The 25,116-nt window shown below is 38.8% G+C and overlaps 1 protein-coding gene and 1 pseudogene across 4 annotated transcripts in view; one reads left to right on the plus strand and one right to left on the minus strand.

Annotated features, from left to right (window-relative positions):
• Nucleotides 1–25,116, minus strand: part of TTC29 (tetratricopeptide repeat domain 29) — a 233,339-nt gene that overhangs the window by 180,212 nt on the left and 28,011 nt on the right. For all 4 annotated transcript variants that reach the window (XM_083171284.1, XM_083171270.1, XM_083171262.1 and 1 more), the window contains exon 4: nucleotides 16,200–16,423. In XM_083171284.1, coding sequence (XP_083027410.1) covers nucleotides 16,200–16,423 — 224 coding nt within the window. The remainder of the gene's footprint in view (nucleotides 1–16,199; nucleotides 16,424–25,116) is intronic.
• On the plus strand, nucleotides 10,140–10,259 carry LOC146036938 (5S ribosomal RNA; annotated as a pseudogene).

Below are 25,116 nucleotides of genomic sequence, written 5' to 3' on the forward strand. Positions count from 1 at the left end.
TAAAAAAACAATTTATAATACACAAAACCATACATAAATACAAAGTTAAAAACAATAGTACATTACAATATCCAGCACAGGCTGCTGAGTGAGGGAGCGCATCAGTGTGAGGGAGCGTCAGTGTGATAGAGCGCAGGGTGATGGAGTGCGTCAGTGTGATTTAGCGCAGGCTGCAGGGTAAGGGAGTGGTCAGTGTAATTTAGTGCCCCCCGCAGGGTGAGGGAATGTGTCATTGTGATAAAGAGCAGGACACGGGGTGAAGGAGATTGCTCCATCTAGAGCTCCCAGATAGCTGATGCTGTTGCTTTGTGCAGTTAAGGTAGGTAATATTTGTCTCCAACACCCTGTCCCATGTCACTGATACTCACATGCCTCTGTCACCCATATGCCACTATCACTCACTATCACTGTGTGGCATAATGTGTATTGGGCATTATGGTGTGCGGCATAATGTGTAATGGGCATTATGGCAATTTTTGGCACACACTGTCCCTATTGTCCCTATTTTACAAAAATACAGGCTGTGGCATTATGTAGAAGGGCCATTAATATGTGTAGCATTATGTGTGATCTGGGCATTATGGTGTGGCATTTTGTGTAATGGGCATTACTGTGCATGGCATTATGTGTAATGGGCATTACTGTGCATGGGATTTTGGCGGGCACATTCCCTGTTTCTAGTACACGTGGGAGGGGGGGGTGATTCATTTAAAATGCATGTACATAAATAGGTCACCTACTGTATTTAGTTTGCACAGCCCAGTAGGCTGTAATATATATGCCCAGTTTATGGTGATGGACATGCCCACGCCTATGCTGGTAACTATACATCCTTTGGAATCTGATACTTTGTAATGAAAGGCCATTGAATTTAAGGAGCTTGGACGCTCAAGTCTAATACATAGACATTTATACAGAGCTGCTTTACATCAATTGATGGGACCTTATAAATTGGTCATACTATACATCCCATCATTAATGCTGGATATCGTAATGTACTATTGTTTTTAACTGTGTATTTATGTATGGTTTTGTGTATTATAAATTGTTTTTTTATATCTACATTTACATTATTTTTAATCTATAATAAATTGTTGGATCAACACTGCGCTCTCTATATTTTCTTTTTCTACTAGTTACCAGGCTGTCAACATGACATTATAACTAGAGAAGCCAATCCCAAGATTGAAAAACTCTCAGTCTCAGGGAACTGCAGCTTAGCAGTCCTTAAACAGGCAGGCAGACATGGCTGAAGTGGTGGGAAAGTGAATGGCTGTACAGCATGACCTCTAACATCATGCAGAATAGCCAGGAAACCTGGTACTCAGAAAGCATCTGCACCAAGTGCTGCTGGTGCTCAGCGTTGCAAGGCATAAATGCGTAAATCGCGCATACGCAAACTGATCCCAAATTTTCAGGCTCAATCTTGCCAGAACAACCTAAACATAATTACAGGAAAGGCTCCAACTCTCAGATCGAAATGAGTTTCCAGTATCTTAGCCTCTATCCCACAAACTACCACCATCATTGCTGAGGGGTTTCTACTGGTGGACATATGGAATATAAAAATGATTTCTAGTGGGGGGGGGGGGACAGTAAAATATAACAATTGGTTAATAATAAGGAAATTAGGAAATAAAAATCAAACAATTCATAAACTTTGTACATTCATGAGAAACACTACATACAGTAGATATAAACTTATTCCCTCTGAAAATATATGTAGGGGAACATCTGTGCAATATAAAAAAGGGATTAGAATACATGTGCTTAACAGTGTACTATAATTTTGTAGAATTAAGGCCTTCAGACGCTACAAAAGACACAAAGATAGTGCCACTTCACTAGCCAAGGTTACATTTTTTTTTTTTTTTTAACTATAACACTAATTAGTGCTAAAAAGTCATTTCGAGCTAAAGTGGTTTCTATGAAATAAACATGCAGTTTGTGAACTTTCCAATAACCCTACCTCCCCATACCTAATCGTAAATTTGTCATCTTATACCCTATCGGCTGCGGAGGAGAAACTTCTTGCCAAAGGAATTTCCTTTGTTCCTACCATCCATTTTAATAAAAACACAGGGACTATCGAAAAACATTGTCTACTATGACAGCTCAAGCTTAAAGAATATTTTGCTAAAGAATCCAGTGTTAATGTCATCCAGTCTGAGATTCCTAAACAGCTCATAAAATACCTGATCTTATACTTCATGTTTATCATAACTTGACACAAGCAGAACATACAGCCTTATTCTGGCTCCTTCTTGCAAATTCTTTCATGGACAAAACCATGAGCACTGCAGGGGAGGGGGGCAGATGTAAAATGTGCAGAGAGAATTAGATTTGGGTGAGTTTTTTTGTATCTGTGCAGAGAAAATACTGGCTGCTTTATTTTTACACTGCAAAATAGATCTCACGTTGAAGTAAAACCCTAGCCAAATCTAACTCTCTCTGCACAATTTACATCTACCCCACCTGCAGTGCACATGGTTTTGTCCATCTAAGAAGTAATTTGCCAGAAGGAGTGAACCAGAATAAGGCCCTTAATGCTTTGTCTTTCAATCATTAGTCTTTCTTTCAGCCAACAAAGATGGTGCCCTGGTGATACAAGATGTCAGAAAATACAAGTTTTAAAACAACTTGATGATGTGTCGACATATCAAAAACTCAATAAAGATCCTTCTCTGATGTTTAAACAGGAGCTTACAGAAACTCTCCAAGTAGCCGTCGAGAAAAAGTAAATTTCTTCAAAATTGAAAGATGCATTGCTACCTACTGCACCGCTGGTGCCGGGTTTTCATTGTATCCCTAAGATACAGAAGTCGCTGGAGGACCATCCTGGCTGCCCGATTGTGTCAGCCAGGGGGTAATTGTTCCAGCAGACATGTATATTTATTGACAGTGTATTACAACCTTACATATGTGAACATCCCAGATTTCTACTCGACCCCACGTCCTAGTCACTATTGACTTTTGTATCCTTTACTACATAATTCCACATGATATGGAAACATTATCAGTAAGATGTTTCTTGTCTTGTATAGAAAATTATACGGGTCCTAATATGGATTTAATCATTGAGTTAGGGTTTATGAGTCTGACAAAAAAATTATTTCTGTACAATAATTGTTATTTACAGCAAGTTGGTTGCGTAATGGGGGCGGCAGTCGCCCCTCATACTGTATACAAATATTTTTATGTTTAATGTTGAACAATCATTATTTTTGTCAGATAATATTATTTCAGATCGTATTTTATTTTATTCACTTAATGTAGATGATTGTGTGTTATTTTGAAGAGGACCTATCTGTGAACTAGTTGCACTCCTTGAACATTATAATTGAAGGCGCAGCCCAGTGAAATTGACATTTAATTACAGCCAAGATACTATCCATTTTTTTGATGCGCTATTGCTATTAAAGACAACATTTTATCCACCAGCTTGTTTAAAAAGCCCACTGATTGGAATAATGCACAGCACCATTCTAGCTGTCACCCTAGACAGTTAACCTGAGGCTTACCTTACTCAAAATTATTGAGAGTGAGAAAAATAAATTCAGATGACCTAACGGCATCAGCACAAATAGATGAGATGATTAACAACTTCCTTGCCCATGGATACGACCGCACAGAATTATATACTATTAAGCATAAATTGCTAGCACTTGATAGACAGTCTTTGTTAACCCCTAAATACTTATAACATCTGTAGCCCACATATAGTACCGGTAGGAGAATCGAAAAGATCGGGATCACTGATGGTATAGAGCAAAAGGTATCCTCGATCTAATACCTGGCGCTTGTTGTTTATATGGTAATAATATAAATAATTTAGTAATATATAATGCTGCAGCAACGAGGATGTGAGCAGCCACTTACTCACATGTAGAGAATAGAACAATTTATACAAGTACGTTGCGCTGCAAGTAATTTAATGGCAATTGCTGTGCACAAAGAAGCCGGACTCACTGTTCAAATTTGATATAATATCTTTATATATGCAAAAATAAAGTTCAGTAAAAAATATATTAAGAACACATACATTCAAATAACACTTATAAGTTTAGATTTCATTTTAAAAGTTCACATCCAATGCACAAGATTTCAGCTGATATCACATAATCATACTTATTGCCTCCAATAACAATATATTTGCATGTAGAGATAGGATTTAACACTTATAGTCCCCTTCCTTGCTGTATTAGCATGTGAGCAAACACGCACGAACCAAATGTTCAGTTAGGCAGAAGATGAGGGGTTAATAGGCAGGTGTGTTGTTAGGTTGATTAAACACAAAGTTTGTTATCCACACGCCTGCTGTGTTAATGGGAAAGTTAGTTTGCCAGCTTTAGATCCCCGTATAGGGTAAATGCAGATAAGCACAAGTTATTGTAACAGTGCCTTAACATGGTAGAGTGAACAGTTGGATAGTCACCTCACTTGTAGCTGGTTTCAGGCAATGGATTGCGGTGGCGTTTAACTGGCGTGAAGGCAGCACGCTGGTGAGGACTGGAGTGTTCCGCCGCTTTATTGTAGAAGTGCTGTGCGCTGCTGGGACAGAGGTCTGGTGCTCGCTCTGTGTTGAGGCACAATCCCAGCAGCTGTAGCCGTTAGCGTAAGGATGGCTTCAGTGCATGGACCTCAAGGACCGGATGTGATGTCTGATACCGGAAGTCGTCAACACGTTTCGTCTCCAGGGAAACAGGAGACTTTTTCAAGACATGAATAGTCTTGAAGATGAACATATATAGTACTGGTGGCTAAATTATGGGATATCATACATACTGATCCTGAATTCAATCTAGATAACACCACGTTAATGCCTTGTTTCAAACGTGGCCGTAGCCTCAGAGATTATCTCTTATTATTAGTAATGCTGTAGTACATCCAGTGCCACAGGTTGTTAAAGAAAAAAGCTGCCTTCGGTGTACGTATACTATATGCAGATTTCTAATTCCAGGTAATATATTTTACCACCCATTGACTGGTTGTGAGTATTACATCAGGCATACTTTGACTTGCAATTCAAAGTATGTAGTTTACCAGGCGCTGTGCCCTTGTGGGTTAAGTAACATCGGGAAGAACGAGAACAGCTTCAAAGTGCATATGGTTGCGCATCACTCTGCCAGCAGAAAAGCCCTTAAATTAGGGACCAGTGATCAACCACTAGCCCTGTATTTTGTACATGCACATCATAATATATCTTGTCTGAACTATCAGATGATCGATCACATTCCAGAATTGATCCGGGGTGGTGATCGAGGTCGCAAACTCTTGGAATTTGAATCCCTTTGGATTTTGAGGATGGATACCCTAGCTCCTAGGGGCCTTAATGAGGCAGCTGGGTTGACTGTATTTCAATAATTTTAAGGTCTAAAAACAGTTACATATTATCATCGACTAATAGTAATAGATACATTTGGTAATTAGTACATTTAACTTAGACTGTAGGTAATTTATGATGTTTTGCATACGTTAGTTAACTGCATTATAACTTGTCAAATTTGCAATATCTACAAGAATAAGATAATCATAATATGGCTGGTAATTGGTTTTGTATTCCCTTTCTTCTTTTGTAGATGTAACTTTTTTGTTTCCTTTTTTCTATTTATGATTGTTTGGTACTGTTGATATGGGATGTAAAGTAACGTACACCATTTGTCAGTAATTTGAAGCCATATGCGGTTGCTATGGTAACCCACTCTGTTGTAACTATGTCATCCGAGAGTTAGCCCGTGTGCAACGCTTGATGACGGCACTTGATTGCCGAGTCGCACCCAGTGTGGTAAGGATCCTGCTCGTGTCTGACCCGGGGGATATTTAAGGTATGTGGTTTGTTATGTGTGTGAGCCTGACGATGTGATGTTATGATTATAAGATATTTTGATTATTTATTGTTTAATTCCTATTGATTCTCTGAGTTTGTGTTAAATTATTTATTGCAGCATCCATACATAGAAGTGTTCTGAGCTGAATCCAAAGTCTCAACATTATGAATTTGTTTTCCATTGCCATAGCAATTGTCATCCACCACGAACAACCTGTACCCAAGTCACCGTCAAGTGTAAACACACACTCGGTTATAGGTTCAATGGACTTCAACATGGTTGCCGAGTCACTTTCGGTGTTGCTACTCCCATCTGACAGGAAGTTCTAGCATACATTCCACCAGCTACTGCATCACTTCCAGCTAGTCATGAAGGGAGTAATCTTCTGTTTCTGGATCAATGATAACCATTTCCAACACACCTTATCCTTTATAGTAATGGATTTTTTATGGCATGCTTATTCATCCATTAAGCTTTACACTTGCATTTCCTATACCAAGGAGAATCGGTTGTCATGGCAACTGAAATGCCCTTGAATATTATTTTATATATAACGGTAACGCTCAAAACAATTGTTGGATGTATTGTTCCTAATAAAACTCTTTTGCACCTTTATCTCCGAGTGACGCCCTGGCTTTGTGTAAGCTATTTTGGACTCTTCATATATGGGTAGCACCCATGGGATGGCACTGGAGTGAGTAACCAGTTGCTGCTTTTGTGGGAGAGTGCCAGATTCTATGGTCTATATCAGCGGTGGGGAACCTCTGGCCCGCTGGTCGTATACCGCCCACCCGCCCGACGGTTGTACAGCGACTCAAGTACAGGGATCTCCGACCTCTCGCGAGATTTCCCCTGTATTAGACTCCCTGCACAGCCGCCGGACCACACAGACCGGCGACTTGTAACCTGCGGCAGCCCCCGAGGCTGCTGCAATGCATTATGCCTCAATGCAAATGGCCCTTGGACCCCAAAAGGTTCCCCACCCCTGGTTATATACCCTGGTTATATATATATATATATATATATATATAAATATATATATGTATATATACACAACAATAAAATTATAGGTGCGCTGACACTTTTTCTGTCCTTATAGAAACACTTTAAAAGTGATCCTTATCCACACTCAGTCCAATGGGTTAACTTGTTTAGGGCAGCAGCTCCCCTCTGGTGAACCCGATTCCCACGGGAACTTCAGAACATTTCCATCTAAAACAAATAGAGGGGACACTTCATAGTGTAATACCGTTTATTTAAAACAGGTGGACAATGCTAACAGCAAATCTCCTATTAGGAAGGTAGAACCCGTACCGAGGTGTTCCTCCGGTGTGGGCTGGCTACCACAAGATATATATCAAATAACCACTGGCACAAACTGCAGGCACTTGTAGCTCACTCACGGGACCTCTCACTGCTCCAGGAGCCCAATGTCAATTCCGGTACCCAGCGCCTCAGCGTCTTTGAGCAAAAGCAGCCACACAGCACGATCTCCAGCGGCACTCAATGCGTCACACAGGCCATGCCCCTACGCGTTTCGTCATATATATATATAGTAAGTGAAAAGAAAAAAACACTAATACTACTAGAAGAAGAAATCAAAACAAAGAGGCCGCTTTAGAGACATACAAAGATAAGGAGGGCTATAAAATAAACGAAAAAGTACTAAACATGCAATTGGAAAGAATGGAGGAGGAGGTGATTCACAAATGCACCATACCCACAAAGAAATTACCAAAAACAATCCAATCAAACAATGAGAAATAAAATTAGAGTTTATGATACCAGAAGCAATGAATCTCCAAAGACACAGCATTGGAGAACATTCAATCTTTACACACCATTACAGAGGCTCAAATCAACCAGGAGATGATTTTTTATCCACGGACACAGCCACAAGAATACGGGAGACCACAAGAACAAATGTAAAGGAGGACGTGAAATTAGCATCCCCTCTGAAAAGAAGATTCATAGAAGAAGAGAAAAAAGGTGCGGTAGGAGGGAGAGACCCCAAAAAAAGAACGATCCAATAACGGTACAACCAAAGGGAATATTCAATCTTTCAAAGCACACACTAACCGAAGCAGAAACCACCCTTCTAAACAGAGGTTTATCCTTCGCCCCAACGGGAGATATGAACAAATTTGAGACTTACATAGACCTAAATAAATTCGTAAGGAAATTGACTCTAAAAAGACATTTTGCATGGAAAGGGAATGCCACTATTCAAAACTATGAAAGTAGATCGAACTCTGGCTTAAAACCAGCATCAAAGTACTATCCACTTGAATCAAAAGGCAACAACATTGACATCTTCTACGATCTAGTAAAAAAAGACCTGTGTGATAAAGAGATGGAACCAATTGTACAGAAGAATCTGTGAAATGTAGAAAGAGAAGCTCTGAAACAACTAAAAGATAATACCGAGATCATTTTAAAACAAGCTGACAAAGGGAGGGGGGATTGGTCATCATGGACCGTGACGCATATATATGCGAGGCAAATAGATTATTGGGCGATAAAGCATCTTGCACAGCCCTAAGCCAAGATCCGAAGGATGTATTCATAGAAGAGTTGAGATCACTACTACTACAAGGACTACGTGAAAAAGTCCTAACCAAAGATGAATATCAGTACCTCATGAGGTCCAAACCCATTACCCCCATTTTTTATTTCTTACCAAAGATTCATAAGTCTTTAGAAAACCCACCCGGACGTCCAATAGTGGCAGGGATTGACTCCCTGACCTCAAACCTATCAGAATAAGTTGATCTTTTTACGCAAATATGTGATGAAATTGCCAGCTTACTTAAATGACACCACTAAGGTTTTAAACCTTTTAAAACATTTTACATGAAAGGATTAATTTCATTGGGTCACAGTAGATGTCCAGTCGCTGCACACATGTATCGAACACCAGCTAGGAACTGAAGTATGCAAAGAATTCCTGGAAGTGGATGACACACTAACCCCTCAGCACAAGGCTTTTATATGTGATATTATGAAATTTATTTTAAGCCACAATTATTTTAAATTCCTTGACCAGTTTTATCTTCAAAGATGTTGTATAGCGATGGGCACTATTTTCGCACCCAGTTTTGTAAATCTTTTAATGGGAAGTAGGGAAAAACGTTTTATCTACACGGACCATGCTTTTAAAGACAACATCAGATTTTACAAAATATATATTGATGACATTTTAATCGTGGGAGATGAAGACCAGTTTTCGAAGTTCATAGATTACATAGAAAATAACCAAATGAATCTAAAGTTCACATCCAACATCAACAAAACAAAGATTGAATTTTTAGACTTGGTACTGATGGGGGAAGATACTGGAGTAAACACAAAATCTTAATCAAGAAAGTGGACACAAACAGTTACTTACACTATAGAAGCAACCACTTGCGAAAATGGAAAGAAAACATTCCTTACTCCCAGTTTAATCTCATTAAAAGAAACTGCAACAAAGATGATGAATGTGAAATCCAACTTGAGATGTACAATAAAAGATTCGAAGAGAAAGAATATCCCATCCAAGTCCTCCAGAACGCATTAACCCCTTCAGTGGTGTTTTTTTTTTTTGGGGAGCGCTCCCCACTGGGCGAGTTTTTTATGGGGAGCGCTCCCTTTAAAAAAACCCCACCACTACCCCCCTGGGTCCGGGCAGCGCCGCTGAACTGTCAATCAGCGGCTGCCCGGACCTGCGCCCCCCGCACCGCATCGCTGTCCCCGGCAGCCGGCTTGTCATAAGCCGGCGCCGGGGACTTCTATTGAACACCCGGAGGGGAGGGGGGAGGAGGAGGGAGGAGGAGGCGACGCCGTAGTGGGGAGGGAGCCGGGCAGCGCGACGCTGCCTGAGATCAAAGTGAACTCAGCAGCGCTGCCCGGCTCCAAACAGTGGCAATCCCGAGAATTTTCCGGGCTTGCCAGACTGGGCACTGAGGCACAGCCCGGAAAATTCTCGGGATTGCCACTGAAGAGGTTAACGAAAGTAAAGAACATCAAAAGGGACGTTAACGCTAACCCTAAGGGACTAACTTTTAAAGCCATACATGGGTCAAACTAGGACCAAGAGGAGGCAACCTGGCGAACAAACTATCCCAGAGGGAAATGTACTGGATCTTCGAAATGAATACTCTGCATCCCCAGGGTTTTAATGACAGTTATGAAATAGCGCCATTTCTATAAGGTCAATCTGTAACACAATTATCTTTTATCCTTTTATATCCTTTTATCACACACTTTTTAAATTCTGGGTGCATAATTAATAAAAACTCTAATGAAGCCTCTCCAGGTGTTGTCTTATTAATCTACAGTCAAACCACACTTTGATTCGCCCAATCTCGTCCGATCTTGGAAGCTAAGCAGTGTTGGGCCAGGCCAGTACCAAGATGGGAGACCTCTTGGGAAAACCCGGTGCTGTAGTAATAAAATGACGGATGGACCACCTGGGGGAGCCATACCCTCTCTACGCAATATATACGTAGCACTGTAGCACTTTAGCACCTTAGATTTAATATGTCTACTAACTCTTTAGCACCTAACCAATTAATAGCATGCAGCACTTTCTAATTCAATACGTTTAATTACTTCATAATTAATTTAAGATATGGCACATTAAGCACTATCTAAATATCTAAATATTATTCATCTAATAATATGAATATTTATATCACCTAGAGTGTTCCGCATTATCCTTTACTAATGATATTTCATAATAAGCACCTCATCGTAATTTAATGTCTATAACTAGGATTAATCCCCTTTTTTTTTGGGGGGGGGGGGGGGCAGGGGGAGCAGAATTGCTAGTTACGCCACTGTGTTAAAGTACCAGCCAATCAGCTCCCACAGGTTCTATTTGAAATATGACAGTTAGAAGCTGGTTGGTTGGTGGTTTAGCACTTTCCATTTTATTAATTTTCAAGCTTAGGGCATGTGCACCCTTAGGCACTTAAGGCCCCATGCATCTGAAACACGTTGCAAATTTCCAAAGTTTAAAATTCTCAGTTCTATGATCCCGTCCAAAAACAGTCAGGATCTGCAAATTAGAGATTTGAGGAGTTTCCCCAATAAATGCGAACAGTGGTTTTGGTTGCATTTGGGAATCTGGAAAATGGCAGGCAAATGTGTGAGGGCCTTTACATCCTGCATATTATTTTTAAGTGTATATAATATTAAATATATACTTTAACTGGTTAAAAAAATGTATGAACCCCAAATTATATTAAATGCACATTTCGATGCAAATGTAAAAGGGTCCTGTTGTCACTTTACCATCTTAATATATGATACATAAATGACAGTGAGTGTGATGATATCATGATCAAATGCTAATTGCTTAACATCATATCTCTATAAACGACATGCGATGGACTGGATATCTCCTGTGAAACCCAAATATATATATCTAAATATATATATATATATATATATATATATATATATATATATATATATATATATATATATATAAAAAAAATATATATATGCGGTCTATTTACATGAAAATTATGTGAACTTCGTTTTAAGGCCAATGGTAAATAATGGCGAAGATAGTTTTTTTGTATTGTACTATACTTCAGGACATATATGATAAGATAAATCCTTTGGTATAATAGTAATGTGAGCAGACAGTCTGGTGTGCAGCTGTGACAAGCATGGTAAATCAATAAATGTTCAACTATTACTCAATCTATTCATTTTACATAACCCATTTAGTGCTAGCCGCATCTCTTCCAGCACTTAATAGGGGTAATGAAATTACCCCTCACACCAACCTTATGTACTATGAACATCTAGCATATGAAGTAACCCATTTCCCAGCCACTCATACAAGAACAATAGTGCTGCCAAACTTCTTTTGTCACAATAAATCACAAAAAAGGAGTGAAATAATACTGACACTCGCTAGGCAATAGAACAATATATGGATATATGTCTGGCAGTTAAGCATCATTATTTCTTTCCTTGCTCGTTGTATTTTCCAGAAGTGTACTAGCTTACTCGCATACTGTCTCCAGTCACTCCATTCAAAAATATCCGTATAAGAAGGTTTCCACATATAATGTATCTGTTTGTATCTATTTTTGCATCATTAAACATGATAATAAAAATGTAAAGGTGCCCATACACTAGGCCTTATATATGCGAGTTGGTCACTTTTTATGTGATGACAGCAATCAACCACATAAAACGCATCCAGTTTGCATGTGTTTGACAACAGGTACGATTCACTGCGAGGTCTATTCCGCATCACATCAGATCCTGCCAGTTGCACTGGGTGCAAAAAAAGATCTGTCGGATTTGATGTGTTATATCTATATACTGTATGCAATAGGACCGCATAAGATTTATCGCATGCGATCCTTCCCCCTGGGAAGGTCCCTAGTGACTTAAAGGGGCATCGCGGGCAACTTCTTCCCTTGGAGACATTTTTTACTTTCATTGATAAACATTATAACTGGGACCTTTTTTCATTAGACTTAATAGCTATTTTTTGAGAAGGAATACATATAGATGACTGGAGGAGGAGATACCACTGGTCCAGTTAGCGTGCTTAGTTTCACCATGCCCCCACAACCCTCCCTGCCTACAGCTTTACCCTTAACCTTCTTCCCTGCACCCTAACCCTTCCAGTTAGTGCCTAAATCTAACCTTTCTCGCCACCAACTATAGCCTAAACCTACAGTAACACTCCCGGCACCATGGCCTCACCCTAACTCCCCCTTCTAAGTGCCTAACCCTAAGCCCCCATTAGTGCCTAACCTGCCTGTATACATACGATTTGCATCTACATTGAGGGTGGGATTTGTTTTGATGCATAGACACCAATGCATTGTGTTGTCTCCCATGCTGGTTTTGTGGTGGTGTCTGTCAATCAGCTATTGGTGGAGGAATATGTTTCGAGAACAAGTTATTCAGATAGGACCAATTCTGTGATATTGTTAGAGGACATTTTTAGCTTACTTTTTCTATAGTTTTAGAGTATTAGTTGCAAACCTACAGAAGGATCAAGGGAAACTAAACCATACTTTATAACTGTCTGAGACTTAATGTTATGGAGTCTATTTATTCCAGGGGTTTACTGCAGGGACCTCCATAAGGAGATCTAGGCTTTGCGTGTCCCAGCCCTCTGTTTGGGTTTCTAAGTATGGGAGCTTGTATGCACTGGTACTAGAGCCGAATGTAGTAAAAATATTGACAGGGTCCTTATGTCAACAGTTAAAAAGTCACAGGGTTATGTTTACTAAAGGTGGATTTGGGGTTTTTGGTTGCATTTCTAACAGTTGTGCAAACAGACCATTTACGAATGCCAAAACCGGCCTAACAAATGAACAACTTTAGAACATTGGACCAACAATTGATTTTTTAAATAAACAAAATTAGGATTGGCAAACTTACATCTCAGCCATCCAATTATTCCTTATTTATTCCTATGACAGTTTCCACAAGTAATTTCTCATTTTGAGCAAGTAATGTACACCATGTACTATGAGTGAAATCCCCAATAGCCTTTAGAGGTGAGTCAACTCATCTCTATTTAAAGGCTATTGGGGTTTTCATTCGAAAAAGGAAATACCGACAGGATTTTCAAGCGCTCCTTCTATTCATGCAGTCAGATGTCACTCCGTCTCAGATATCCCTGATAATGGCTCATGTGACATGGAAGGAAAGAAAACCATATAGTGTAATGCCCTTAGGTATGGTTTCTAGCACAGAAAGATTCTATATGTTGAGAACCGTACCCTGAGTAGTGGTCCACTAAATTGATGGTGGACGGATCACGCTCAAGTTTGAGGGAGTAGTGCACCTCCAATTGATACTCCAATATTCTCCAAGTTGTTCCACATAGAAAAACCAGAAAATAGGTGCCCAAATGGTGAAATAACGTTTTAATAGTTAAAAATATTATACAAAAAGAATTTGGGTGTAAACAATGGACTCTCACCAGATCGATGGGTCTACTATACAAAAGCAGACAAACAGAGCATAGGATGGAAAAACCACAGGCGTCCCTGGATGCTTTCTGCAGGTGTTCAAGTCCTGGTGTGATGTCCAAAGTCCACAAGTCCCCTCTGCCAACGCGTTTCAGACAATATGTCCTTTATCAAGGCATAGAGACTTATCCCAACACCTGGGTTTTTATACCCACAATCCCAATTGAAAAACAAAGCCTATTTCGAGACATGGATTTCTATCCTCTAATACATTCCCCTTCATTCCCGGATTCTGTCGCCACTTTTACAATAGCACATTGATCTCAGGTGCAAGGCTTGATTAACCACATGTTTCTCCTACATTTTCTGTTTTCTGTTTTCATTCATTTGACACCCTTTGAAAAAGGTGCATGGGCACCAAAACGGCCTGTCAGGGTGTGGATTGGCCTCACGGACTCATTATGCTGTTATAAACTGCTACCTTTTTCTTATTCTTGCAATAAATAATTTGGATTATTGATTAATGGACATGCTGGTCCCCATCACTTACCTATCCTCAAATTTGTTGATGTGGTGTTATGATATACACATATATATATATCTATAGCTGGCTATATATATAGATATATATCTATATATATATATAGATATATATATATAGATATATATCTATATATATATATATATATATAGATATATATATCTATATATACTGTATATATATTTATATATATATATATATATATATAGGTACTTGCTCCGGTGCCTACTTATGAGGGAATGAGGGATAGCCACCCTCAGAACACATGCACGGTGAAGAAGTGGCACTCAGAGACTTAGCAGTAGGTAAAGCAAGTGGATGTGTTTAATCCAAGCTGATCTGGTATATATATAGCTAACTACTTCTCACCTCTATGAGGTGAAGTACCGTCACTGACCACTAGAGGCCACTTGACGGAACAAATTATCTGTGTGCTAAAAGATATCATAACAGAAAGTAACATTTATTTTTGCAGGGGTACTGGTCTATTTGAAACTTGCTGGATATAAGAGAGGAAGCAGAGAGGAGCAGATAGGTAGTGTTCATGGGCTGAAAACTTTCACATCTCAAAACAGAAAAGTAAATTGCAGAAACCACCATTTGGACTGGCTTTTAACTAATGTGTTTAATAAAGTTACCATTTTAGCTGGAATTGGATATTCAGCCAATAGATGGCCACTGTGTAGCCTATTTTGAACTGAACATGCACATCGCATGCAAGCAGCTGGCACTACTCATAGTGAACTGTGCCACACTTGTGGGCAGGTGGCACTGCTCAAGGTGAATCGCACATCTGTCTGATCAGTTCTCCATGTAACTTGTTCATGATGGTTTGTAACTGGGCTAAATGTAAAGGTGCCCACACACGCATCGATCCCGGCGGTGCGATGCTATGCGATGGGGTGCACGCTCCCGCGGCACCTCATCGCACAGTACAAAAAGTATGTGCTGCACATACTTTTTGTACTAGCTTTTTATAGCATAGCATCGCATCGCATGCACAAGGCATACGATGCAATGCTATGTGTGCTAGTTAAGCCCACAACGCACGCCGGGATCGGTGCGTGTGTGGGCACCTTAACTTTATTTAGGCTAATCCATTAATATAGCACTTTGTTAAAATAATAAACACAAATATCAAAATAAACTTCGAACACAACATGCACCTACAGTATATCATTTAATTGACATTTAGCAAAAAAATTATTTAAATTAATTCATACTTCTCAAATTGGTATCAGTTTTTATTTACCAATTACAATTATCCAAGGTGGCATGCCTAATGATTTTACAGAAAAACTGAAAATTATAGTTATGAGCAAAGCTACTGTGCAAAATATTCCCCCCGTCATATTCAATAAATACATATTTTAATATTTAATCTGAAAGAAAAGTGAGAATAATATTTAAGAATAGCATTTCATTTGGCGGAGCTGCTTATTACTTCACCTGGATTTTATCTCATTACATTTGCACAGTGTATATTGAACGTACATGATGGCACTGCAATATTGCTTAATGCAGCAGTGTTACCAGAACAAAAAAAATGACAGTGCCTCAATGCTATGCATACATAAGCTTCCCAGCAGACCTCTTGTGCATATAAAACAAAAATATTCCCTTAAGAGATGTTAAAATATATGCACCCCTTACTCTCCTTGATTCTTGTTTTAAAGGATTAGAACAGCACAGTTTGATGCCAGAATTTCCTTTTTAACTATAGTTTATGATCTACTACTTATCTTGCTATACGGCTGATAAGAGTAAAGCTGATATGTGCTAAATTGTAGTAATGTTTCAAACTCAGAGATGAAACAATTTAGAATCCTCGCCTCAGGCTCTTGCTGCTTCAGTTCCTGCTGCTCTGATTCCCAGAATTCCCTATTTTACCTGCTCGTTGGGCTGCCTCAGCCCTGGTCAGGAAGTGTTGAAGTTGATCCAGTTTCTCGTGCTGCTCCTCCAAGGGTTTTTTCTGCCATATGGCTGACCCAGGCCCTCCAGCGTCCCTTAAGGCGTTCCACTTCTGAATCAGAGTAAAGAGTTCTGAGAAAGACTTGTGATAGCCTTGGCACAGCATTTCTATGCAGATGCTCTGCTTGAATGAATTCTGATAACTGCACAAAGAAGAAAACAAACAGTTAAATAGCCTCATAATTACAGCAGCCACGGCTGTTACAGCATGCATTACATTACACTTTAATTGTTCATTTAATTTAAGCGATGTCCCAAATGTTTTACTTTGAGCCTTGTAGAATGCATATGCTGTAATTGAGTATCTTGGTGAACATATACCATTAGCTGTCTCTTTAATGACTGGTTTGGACACACCAGAGAGAAATTCTTGGACAACAACTTATAACCATGGACAACACTTTTCTCAGACAACAGAAGTGGAGTGTTCAGACACCGGCTTCCTCTGAAAGGCTCCAGGACATGCAGCTCTGGTGACTCCACCTGGTCACCGAAGGATAATAAAGTATTCCTCCACTAGTGTCAGGAAGAGAAATTGTTTTATAGTGATAGATACATCAATAGATTAGATCAAAAGATTGATAGATTATATATACACATTATTGACTCTTTTGGGGGTATCCAATCAGTCACGATAAAATAGCTATTTATCCTGATGTTTCCCTGATCTATATTTTACAGGCTGTCCACTTTAGATCACCTGTAAAAAACACACAGGGGTAAATTTACTAAGATGTGAATTACTAAGATGTGAATTCTACTACATGTTGCTATGGGCAACCAATCAGACCTGTCTACTATCTTTTAGAGGGTGCTAAATAAATAAGAAGTTGTTACTGATTTGTTGCCCATAGCAACATCATATGAAGGTAGAATACACATCTTAGTATATTTCCCCCACAGTATTTACCTTAACACACTCACTTTGTTACATTAACAGGAGGATGACATGTCAGTGCCTACCGCTTCTCTTAAGTATGGGTCATATGGTCGACATAACTAATGGTTATTAGGTTGACAACTGTAAGTCGACAGTCACTAGGTTGACACATTAAATAGAGGTCCACATACATTAGGTCGAGATGATCATTATGTTGTGATAAGCATTATGTCGACATGAAAAAGTTCGGGATGGAAAATGTCGGCATGAGTTTTTAATTGTTTTTGGTATCTATGTCGTCTTAAGTCAACATGGACCGTACAAGTGTACTGCTTCCCCTCGCATGCTTCTTGCACTATTTTAATCTCACTCTATGCCCACTTGGATTGTAAAGTATGGAAAAAACGCATGTCGACCTTATGCATGTGTCGACCTAATGCACGTTGACCTATTTCATGCGTCGACATAGTGACGGTCGACTTAATGACCGCATCCCCCTAAGTTTACACGAAACACTTTTTGATATCTCTTCGGCTGTAGAAACAAATACCAGCCATTATAATATTAATGCTGCCTTGTTGCTTACATTATTAGTGCTGGGGACTTAATTGCTGCAGACAAGCCTAAAAAATGTCCAGCTGCCTCCACCTCTACCAGTGTGTTTGCTCTAATAACTTTGTGGTTCCCATCCCATAACTGTAACTGTATCAGTTCTCATCTTTGACTTCAATGGAGCGGCTCCTACCATTGAAGTCAACGGGAGATGCTTTGATTCACAGTCTGGCCACTCACAGCCAATCAGCAGGCTGATCCTAAGAAGGTCGTAGAAATTACATGGTGCCAAGCATGACCGCAGAGGAGCTGAATGTGTACACCATGCAACTACTCAGTCCGCCTTGGATCGGATGTTCGGTTTGATTGTTTTTGTAACCACCTGGATGCCTACATGAACTGAAGAGGTCTGATCTACAGGGGTAGATATGTCATTATTTTAATATGTTCAAAATCCAGTTAAGTTAAATACCAGTAACCTCTCTGAAAGAGATACACTGGAGATAAAGCGGAGAAAAGGTAAAAGGAGATAAAGCACCAGCCAATCAGCTGTGTTTGAAAAAGACAATTGGGAGTTGATTGGCTGGTGCTTTATCTCCTTTTACCTTTTCTCCGCTTTATCTCCAGTTTATCTCTTCTCCAAGCTTAATAAATCTGCCCCACAGTTTCTTTATCTTTTACCAGCTTTGATACAGAGAGTGACTGCCGGCAACAGATCATCAGTGGTGATGTCGCGGGGATGTGCAGGTGCTTTAAGGGAATTGGAACAGGGACCTCCAAGCTTTTAAGTTTATCATACTACAGCATAATGGAAGAGTATCTTCAGTTGGGAAATACCATTGGCAATCTTATCTAAGGGGTGGCCTATCTTGTTAGATTTATAAGCATGTCAGCAATACTCCCTCCCCCTCCATGTTAAATGTGTACATTTTCTCAGAAAATGTGTAGTTTTGAGTTATGTATTAGAACTTATTCCAACACATGGTAGAAGGGAAATTAAGCTTGGTTTCTAAGTGGACAAAATAATCAGCCCTCAAAACTTCTTCAAAAGATACGCAGAGAGCAAGGTAGTTATACTGTATACCCATGATTCCCAATCGTTTTCGAAACATGGCCTCCTAGTATCAGAATTATTATTATTGCGCTACTAAGTTTCTAAATTCAGAAAAAAAATATTAAATTAAATTAATTGTGTTTTTGTCATCCTTAGGTTTAGTTTTGTTATAGGATAGGATTCACTTCTTTTTACTACATATTTTATTATGGGCCACAAGCACTAGTTTTGCCAATTGCATTGACCATAAATAATTTGAATCAGTCCAGGACAAACAACCTAGGGCATCCCTGCAATTAAGACGAGGTCCCTGAGGTTGCGAAGACACCCAGTTTGGAAAACACTGCTGTAAGCTAAAAATTATGTTGGTGTAAGAAATAAAAAAATCGATTGTTGATAAAATATTAGATATCAAATGTAAATATAATTAATGCTTCGAGCTATATTTTAGTTATACCACTGTAACATTATGAAGTCATCAGACAATGGGCCTAATTCAGCATGGATCGCTAAATTGAGGAAAAGCATTTGCTGCGATCAAGAAGTTGCCGCCCAGAAAGAAAAAGTGGCTATTGCAAAAATTGCATACACGCATCGCAAAACGCAATGCAATGAAGCACAAAAAGTACTGCCTGCCTGTTTTACAATATTGTACCCACTGCATCCCCGCAGGAACACGGTGCGATTTAAGCCGATGCAATTGCATTTTGAACTTTAAAAGTTCAAAACGCATGCTGAAATCGCAGCGGGTATGGGCAGTTTATGTGTTAACTTTATGAATTATGATCAACAGGGGCAGAAGAAAGCCATGCTTCCCTTTCTTTCAACAGTTGTGACTGTGCAAAGAAGAAAATTATTTTACGAAATTGGACAATTTCTTCTCTCTAGACAGTTAAAAATGTGTTATTTTACTTGGAGAGAAGGACTACAATTCATGACATCCAGAGAGGGATAACTTCTTATTATGCTAAATGGGGTATATATACAGTATATCGACTCCCTGGATCTTGATACCAGTACTCATATACTTAAGTTATTTAAAAGTGAGAAATTGATGTCTATGGCGAAACTTGGAGTGATATAGAGAATATTTCTTAAAATAATAAGCTTGTCAGATGTATTTTTATGCTAAAATTTTATGACTATCGTCCCTTCCTTTTGTGGGAGATATTGATACACTTCCTTGATTTGGATTATGAAAGATAGAAAAAGCCATGCTGCACTATATTTTTGTTTCCTTTTTTTATTAGTTTTGTTACTATTCTTATTTAAATTGAGATAAGTCCATTCATGAATTGGATATTCATGATTCATTGTAGTATGCTGTAATACCCTTGCAAATGGATTTTTTATTATATATCTGATTTATATATGTTTCATTGTGCAGCATGGCAATTTGTATATGTACAAAGTGTATCTCAAACGTGTTTGAAAAAAAATAATTTCACTGGGGAACTTTGGGATTCAAGTGCTTAATTTTAAATCATATGACTCTACTACTAAATACCAAAATACTTGTTTTCTTTTCTCATACACTGTAGGTGTGTACAATTGACGTTATGTACTAATGGTCTGATTCTGGTTAGTATGGTAAGCAGTCAAAGAAGGTTCTGCAAACTTATGTTATTGTTACAGAAGGTGTCTTCTGCATGCTTGTGTGAGGGCACAGGGTCGGATAACTTACATGTACATGTACTGTAAAACATTCAGGATGTTCAGGCAGTCCACGACGCCAAGGCCAGGAATTCAGAAGATGCAGAACAAGGCCTTGATACCCCCACATTTTGTAGAACATTTTCTGATGCATTACCATGTTTAACAGGTCTTTTTAACAACTGTAGGAGAAGTTAGGTGTATGATATGATCACTAAACAAAAAGATTTTTTTTGTGTGCTTTTTTTTTATAAATCAGATGGACAAGATAGCTCAAAAAGAAATTGACAATGGTTTCTATATCAGCTATGTATAAAAAATCAGGATGTCGTTTTCATACTTTGCAGTTTAAAATTGTGGGCTTTGATGTGCAGTTTGGCCCTTTGTGATTTTTTTCTTTTACTACAGTACAGTAAATAAAGTTTAGTAATCTCCCTTTATTCTCCCATTTGTATATGTTCAAGTACAGATGTGTCTACATGGATCTAGCCTCCTTATGCAGTAAACAGCCCTTCTAAGTGCGCCCTTTGTAGTGCCAGACATCTTTTTTGCGACTCTTTCCATTAAAGTGTGACCGGTTTTAAAAATGGAGCGAACTTTGTCACCTGAATTAAAACCATTTGCCTGAAAACACACAGGTTCCATGAAACAGCCTAATTTTTGAACAGGAACTGGACTGTTTTCTGGGATTTTACTTTGTCTGTCTGAGGCAGGTCAAATACAAGCCCCATATACTGCAGGTCGCTCTTGCTTATTGGGGTCATTTGAACAACCCCCTGGCGACACAATTACCAGTGATAAGTGATCATGGGTAAAAGATTCTGCCCATTGTGTTAAACTGATGTACTGTACGTACACATAAAGCTATACAGTGAAAGAGGAAATATTCAATTTGAAAGACTTCTAAATACTGTATAGAAAGTACGCTAAACAGAAAAAATGATATCATTAAAAAATATGAATTTATAAGCATACATTGGAAATTTTTAAGATATTTGATATTATATGCAAGTTGCGTTATCTAGCATAGCAGATCAGATTGTTAATGCAGAATCATTCAATTTTTATTAGCAGCTGAAACTTTACATATCTGTGAAAGCAGTTATTTCATATAAGAAAATGTGGATGTTAGGTCTAGCCGTCTTGAAGATACAGTATGGAAGTTCATGGATTGCACAGATAATTATCATGGTGAGATCATTATATCCAATAAAGTAAGTAAGCAAAGTGATCTTTTAATTTGCACTGTATTATCAGAGTGTATGGCAAATTACATATCTTACACTTATTATTTATTGTTAATAATTGCTCTAAAGCAGCTAGGAAAATATTCAGAACCTTCGGAAGTACACTTGTCTCTCTTTGTTAGAGCTTAACTCCCAACTTTTCAAACTGCTGGAGAAAGTTAAGCAACATAGGGAGTCTGTGTACTAAGACGTGGAGAGAGATAAAGTGTATGGAGATAAAGTACCAACCAGCTCCTAACTGTAATTTTTTACAGTACGATGGAAGTTCGGAGCAGATTTGCTCATATTGACACTATTTAACAGAAAAAGTTACAAACAAAGATGCCTGGCACATGTTTTTCCCGGTTGCCTGGCGGCAAGATATATATTAGTGCCCCCCCCCCCCACACACAACCTTATAATATATATATATATATATATATATCTGTTCTGAAATATATATATATCTACTGTATATAGAGAGAGACATAGTGGACACATATATATTTCAGAACTCAGCCACAGAAGCGATATTGATGGCTTTCAATTAACTGATTTAAACTTGCAGGGGAGGAGAGGTGCCCCCTAGAGAGCAGGAGCCCGGCTGTAGATGACGCCATTGCCTCCCAGAGTTCTGCCTCTGCCCAACGCTACTCAGTCACACAAAACTCAAATGGTGTGTATAATGTGACTTGTATCACAAGGAGGATAGATGTGTGTGGACACATCTGTAGGTCTACTGTACATTAGCGCACACTAGCTTCACAAAGTCTACAGTACCTACTTAAAAGCACCTTAGTGATGCAACATAAGTATCTCAAGAGCATGTACAGTAAAAAGCAAATTCACACAGTATGCAAAAAGCTCGGCTGACATTAAGAGATAAAACATTAATGCCATGTGAACACAGCTGGAGGCAGGGTTACACGGGTCAGTTTAAACTGTGATCACATTCGTGCAGCCTGGGTCAGAACTGCATGTCTCCTGTCAGTCAGGCTACATCAGCAGCACAATTACATGAGTAGGCTTTTTAATACTTTCTGAAATAGCAACAATTTGGTTTGGGGGTAGGATTTAGAAGTAGGTGGTCTATTTTTATTGGTTACTAATGTATTAAAATCAATAGAAAATCAATGTTGTGTTTACAGGGCGAAACTATAAATTTACTAACAGATGATGTTTGATGTTAGTTTTTAAATGAAACAGCCACTATAAAATACTGTTAATTTAGGCGCTATCTGATGTATACAAGAAATATAGTTTTTTTATATAAATAAAAATTATAAAAATTAAAAAAAAGGAATTTTTTATATAGGTAAAAGTATAACTCAGCTGCAGTTCTCTTTTATGCACAAGTGTGTGCATAGAATTATCTTACATCCGTGCACAGAGAGATTTAGTCTCATGCACTGATGTAATGATAAAACAAATACAGAGCCAAAAAAGATTAGAGTTACTTTCTCTAACGCATTTCGCCCTAACAGAGGGCTTTTTGAAAAAGCCCTCTGTTAGGGCGAAACGCGTTAGAGGAAGCCCAGCAAGTGTCTCCCTGCCTTCCAGCACACCTGACCTGTACCTCTCAGTGCTCACCAAAGCTACACAGGAGAGAGCATCCCAAACTGAGCAGACGCCTACCAGCCAAAGGGAGTAACAGCAAGCGCCAGCGAAGAACTCCAGGGTGAGAGCCGGCAGTCGGCTGAGAGAGACGCCAGCCACTGCTTATTCAAACTACAGGCTCGGGCAAGGTTGGTTGAGCAGTGACCAGCCGTAACATCCAGGGTCCAGCTCCTCACTCACCCACACCAACCGGAGGGACACTCCAGCTGTGACTCACTCCAAGTCCATCGAGCACACAAAAGCGCCAATTTGCGCATACAGAATCTATTACTCCATCTAATACCCTAAACAGGGTTACCTTGTTTTTGGATTGCTGCTATTTATCCTGCTGCTATATATTCAACTAATTGAAAAATAATATCCAGAGACACTAACTGTAATACCCACAGCTACAATACCTGAGGTTATATTTGCATTTGACCATATAAGTTAGCAGGTCGTGGATTCTGGACTGGGAGCACTTTAAGTCTTTAAGAAATATACACGCATTTAATCCCAATATTTTATCAATTCATTTTTTATTATATATGTATTCAAAGTGATGTCAATATTTGTTTTATGTATGTTTTTTTCCTAGGTGGCCACAGGGAATATATTGTATATTATATATATATATATATATATATATATATATATATATATATATATATTATATAAAAAAATATCTTTATAATAAATGTGATATACCATTGATCAATTCTAATTTATTTGTGTGAGTGTATTCATCCATGGTGCAATAATTAATTGGATAATAGCGCAGTAACTCTAATCTTTTTTGGCTCTATGTTAGTTTTTAAATGTTAATAAATGTGTGTTTCATACTTGTCTACTCTTCTAGAATGGGTAGAAAATTGGGTGGCACTCCGGGAAAAGTGGGTAAGCGTACCACAGCCAGCTTGCACTATCCCCGCAGCCTCCTGTTACCGAAAGAAAATATTAGGGAGGGGGCGATGACACCTTTCAGACTGAATTGTGTCATTGTAGCCTCTTTACTGTTAGTTTTAACATTTGGCACTTTTGATCTTGTCATTGATTAATGAAGCAGTGTGGCAGCAGACATTAGTCATTAGGCACAGACATAATAAAGTTATACAAACTATATTACAACTGAATATATTGAGGGGAATTCAATTGTTTTGTAAGTCATAATAGTTAATTTAATTAATTGTGCCTCTCATGCCCAATTGATCAGGATTTAGCAACCTAAAGCAGCTCAACACAAAGTCAAAGTAATGAACACCCAAACCGATGAATTTTTAAGGGGTGTGCAAGCTGAAATGTGGTCAAAACAATTGAATTGCCCCCAGTATGTTCAAGCAATTAGCTTTAATCAGGATATTAGTTACTATACATTTACTGTATAGTAATACGATTCAGCATATACTGTACTTAAGTTTAATCACAAAAGGGGCCTATTTAAAACCTGATCACTGATCTGCAAATTTGTAGAGAAATACAAGGAGAAAGCCACCACCCAGTCTGAAAGAGAAGGCTTCCCTTACTAAATTGCGAAAGAATTGCGAATGGATCACTATTCGCAATCCACTCGCAACTCATGTCGCAGTTCACAAACAATCAAATTATTTATCCAGTCTGTGCAAAATTGAGTAAGTCTGACTCTTCCACAACTCTGCCACAGAGACAAGGAGGAAGCGGTCTTTGATGACGTCACAGACCCTCCTCAAGAATGCATGGGCAGCGGCACGCCTGCATTTCTTCCACAACACCCGGAAAACAGCTGCTTCCTGTCAAGTAAACTGCGACCAAACTACGTGTACATACTGCGTAATCACCCAGAATTGCTCAGCGACCAAAAATGAATCAGGCCATAAGACCATACTCAGACAGAAAATC

The sequence above is a fragment of the Crinia signifera genome, chromosome 1 (assembly GCF_055691185.1).
Source record: "Crinia signifera chromosome 1, ASM5569118v1, whole genome shotgun sequence".
In the NCBI taxonomy this organism is placed as follows: Eukaryota; Metazoa; Chordata; class Amphibia; order Anura; family Myobatrachidae; genus Crinia; species Crinia signifera.